The sequence below is a fragment of the Cannabis sativa genome, chromosome X (assembly GCF_029168945.1).
Source record: "Cannabis sativa cultivar Pink pepper isolate KNU-18-1 chromosome X, ASM2916894v1, whole genome shotgun sequence".
NCBI classification, from domain to species: Eukaryota; Viridiplantae; Streptophyta; class Magnoliopsida; order Rosales; family Cannabaceae; genus Cannabis; species Cannabis sativa.
Genome location: NC_083610.1, coordinates 8,752,790 through 8,756,050, shown reverse-complemented (window position 1 = coordinate 8,756,050; position 3,261 = coordinate 8,752,790). Strand labels below are relative to the sequence as shown.

The window sequence follows — 3,261 nt, the reverse complement described above, 5'->3', positions numbered from 1 at the left end:
CGAAATCTTTTGTAGTGGGCAGCTCAAGCTAGAAAACACCCATTACAAAAAATAATGATATTACAATATAAATTGAGTCCACGTAACGATGACTTGTGCATAGTTTATCTTTAGTGGGTGCGTGAGTGTGGGGTACTACCACTACATTTACTACACAATTAAGGCAACCTTATTTAGTATTGAGCACTTTAACTAATTAAAATGAAACACATAAACAAAGCCCTCTTGATATAAATATTAAAGTCCACCATTTTCTTTTTATCTTTATAAAATAAAAAAGTGCATATATATATATATAAATTTGGTATCATGTGCTATTTAAATATAGATTTAGTATTATAATGCTCAATTTTAAATTCAAATTTAATTATTTAATTACACATAATTAAAAATGATTTTAGATAAATTGATAAAATTATAATAATTAAATTTTATTTTAAAAATATGTATAATTTCAAAATATAAAAAACTAAATAAATATAACATACCAAATATCTTTTTGAAGAAGACATAAGTGACTAAAAAATACATTCCCTATACACAGAGTCGGCCCTAGGCATAAGCGGGCTAGACCCGTGCCTAGGGCCCATACTTTCCAGGGGCCAAAATAAAAAAATAAAAAAAATTATTAAGTTTTTATTTGAGTAAAATTTAAGTACATTATAAGCAACAATTATTCATAGTTTAGTTGGTTGAGGTGGATGACATAATATCCAAGGTCATGGGTTCAAATCCCGCCTCAAAATTTAATTTGTGTGTTGGACTCATATATTTTCACAGCATATTACATATCAGTTTTTCTTGCATGCAAAAGAACTTTTGTGGCATGTGTCTGATGAACTAGCAAAATCGATAATTCAGTTCAAGTAATTATGAGATCAGACCATATCAATGTAACGTAGTTGGTATATACGTACGGTACGGACGTATTTAATATAATCTTACAAGGATGCATACATCCACCAATACTAATTAATAGCAGCTAAATATTACATAATTCCATGAGCTGAAACAGAAAAGAAAAGGAGACTAATACATATATTTTGTATTACACTTACACATACGTACCATGAAAAGTTAAGTCGTAGTAATATATATATATATAAAAATTATAAGTTATATATATGATCTACTAAATATTGTTGATTGATCCACATTTCTTTCTTATTTCCCCATATGGTGCAGTAAGTATCCCAACAGTACTGAGCTTGATCATTGAAGCAGCAAAATCATTAGAGAAGAGATATGGGTCGTTGCTGTAGGAATTAACAAGTGCTGCGGCAATAGGATCATCCAATAAAGCTTGGTCAGATTGAAGAAGTCCCCTCTTGTTGACCACATTGACATAGTAGGAATTATCAAACCTAAAGGTACTAGAATAATCAAGTGGGGCCAGGTTGGAGTTTGAAGTGTCTTTGTTTGGACACATGTTTTGTAAATTTGATAGCATTAAAGAATCCATGGATGGGTCAGAGCTGCCTGAGTCTTTGAAGTCAAACAATCTCTTCTTGAATGTGGAGCACTGCGCAAATCCTATGGTGTGTGCGCCTAAATATGACACACTTTAAATCTCAATATATATATATACAATATGATTGATTGTATTATGATTATGATAAATTTAAATACGTGGCATGTCTCAAAGATTACTTTCTCTGTTAATAGATATTAAAAGATTAAATAAGAATTGATTGGAGGCTTGTATAAAGCTTGTAATTTATTGTTTTGGTATTGTCTTGAGTTGGAAATATGTTTTGTGATTAATTCAAAAGCTACTTGACTTACCAAAAACAAAAAATATAAATGTGTATAACATTGATAGAGAAGAGAGAATATATAACTAAATATATATATTTATACCTGAGAGGACTACTACATCCTTTAAGTCAAGACCCTTTACAGTGAATTTGGCAGTCATTTCCTTAAATGACTCAGTAGGAGCTGGTATTTGCTCATTAGCTGCCTTCTGACTTGCTGTAGTCGAATCTCGTCGTCCTAATACGACAGGCCAAAAAGGTCCTCCAGCCTAAACAGCATATATATATTAATTATTAAATATGTTTATACATATATAGCATTATAATTATTTATTAAATTTTACAAATTTATAATCAATTAATAAATGTGATTATATATATACCGATTGAACAGCTTCTCTAACAACTAGAGTAAGAAGATCAGCGCATGAAACAGTGGATGGACAAAACCTTTCAACATCAACCTTGATATTATCGATCACATCATAACCTCTAAGCGATTTTCGGTTTGGAAATGAATTCTTTTCTCCCTCGAAATCTTCAGTGTCGTCAAGAAGCACTGATGCATCACATCCCTACATATAAATATATATATAAATTTATATATATAATATATATATTATATATATATATATATAAGTTAGACAAAATGCTTAATTATAACCAAAACATTAATAAGATTATGCTGGTAGCATTATCTAATTTTCTATTTTTTATATAATATTAATTAAAGTGATAATTTTACATAGCAATAATTAATGTAATAGAATATATATATATTTATGTAAATTTAAAGCCTAATTTAGGTCCAACTTTCCGATTTCCATTGTCATCGAAACCCTAATCATGTACATGTATAGCATAAAATGTCACATACATTAAAATGGTTATTAACTATTATACCACTAATGACTATAGTATTTATTCGACTAATAATATTCCTCTAATAATATTATGTCCTTTTTTTTTTACTAAATATCCAATAAAAGAGAAAAATTATATCCCAATTATCTTTTCTCTTGAAGTACTGGTGATTGTAGTCAATGTTTAATCCAAAAATAGTAATAGTAGCAAGATATGTGGTCCTATATTTTGACGTGGAAAAGAATATGAAAATTTGGACAATACTTATTATGAAAAGAAGGAAAAAAGAAAAAGTAGAATATATATATATTAACTTACATCCACAATGCAATCGTGGAAGTACAACCGAAGTAGGGATGCAGCCATCCTGGTGTCATTTCTGATAGCTTGCCAAACATTAAACCTAACAATCATTGGCAACCTTGGACACGATTGATCATAGAATCGATAATCTAGCTGCCCTTCACCAAAAGAGAACATTAGAACAAAGAGCAAGACAAAATACAAAGGAATGAAGGTGAAGTTACAATGGACTTTGTGATAAGTAGTAGTCATCTTTTTTTTTTTTAATTAATATTTGTAATTCTCTTGATTGATGCAAGAGTGTTTATGTTGCATTCTGATGATTTTTCAACTAGAG

The 3,261-nt window shown here is 29.5% G+C and overlaps 1 protein-coding gene across 1 annotated transcript; it reads right to left on the bottom strand.

The window, feature by feature from the left end:
- Nucleotides 1–886: 886 nt before the first annotated feature.
- LOC115707258 (peroxidase 10) lies at nt 887–3,261 on the bottom strand. Its single transcript, XM_061106383.1, has 4 exons — nt 2,940–3,261; nt 2,141–2,332; nt 1,861–2,026; nt 887–1,548 (listed from the first exon to the last, which is right to left on the bottom strand). The coding sequence occupies exons 1-4, from the start codon at nt 3,174–3,176 to the stop codon at nt 1,133–1,135; spliced, it is 1,011 nt and encodes a 336-aa protein (XP_060962366.1). The 5' UTR covers nt 3,177–3,261; the 3' UTR covers nt 887–1,132.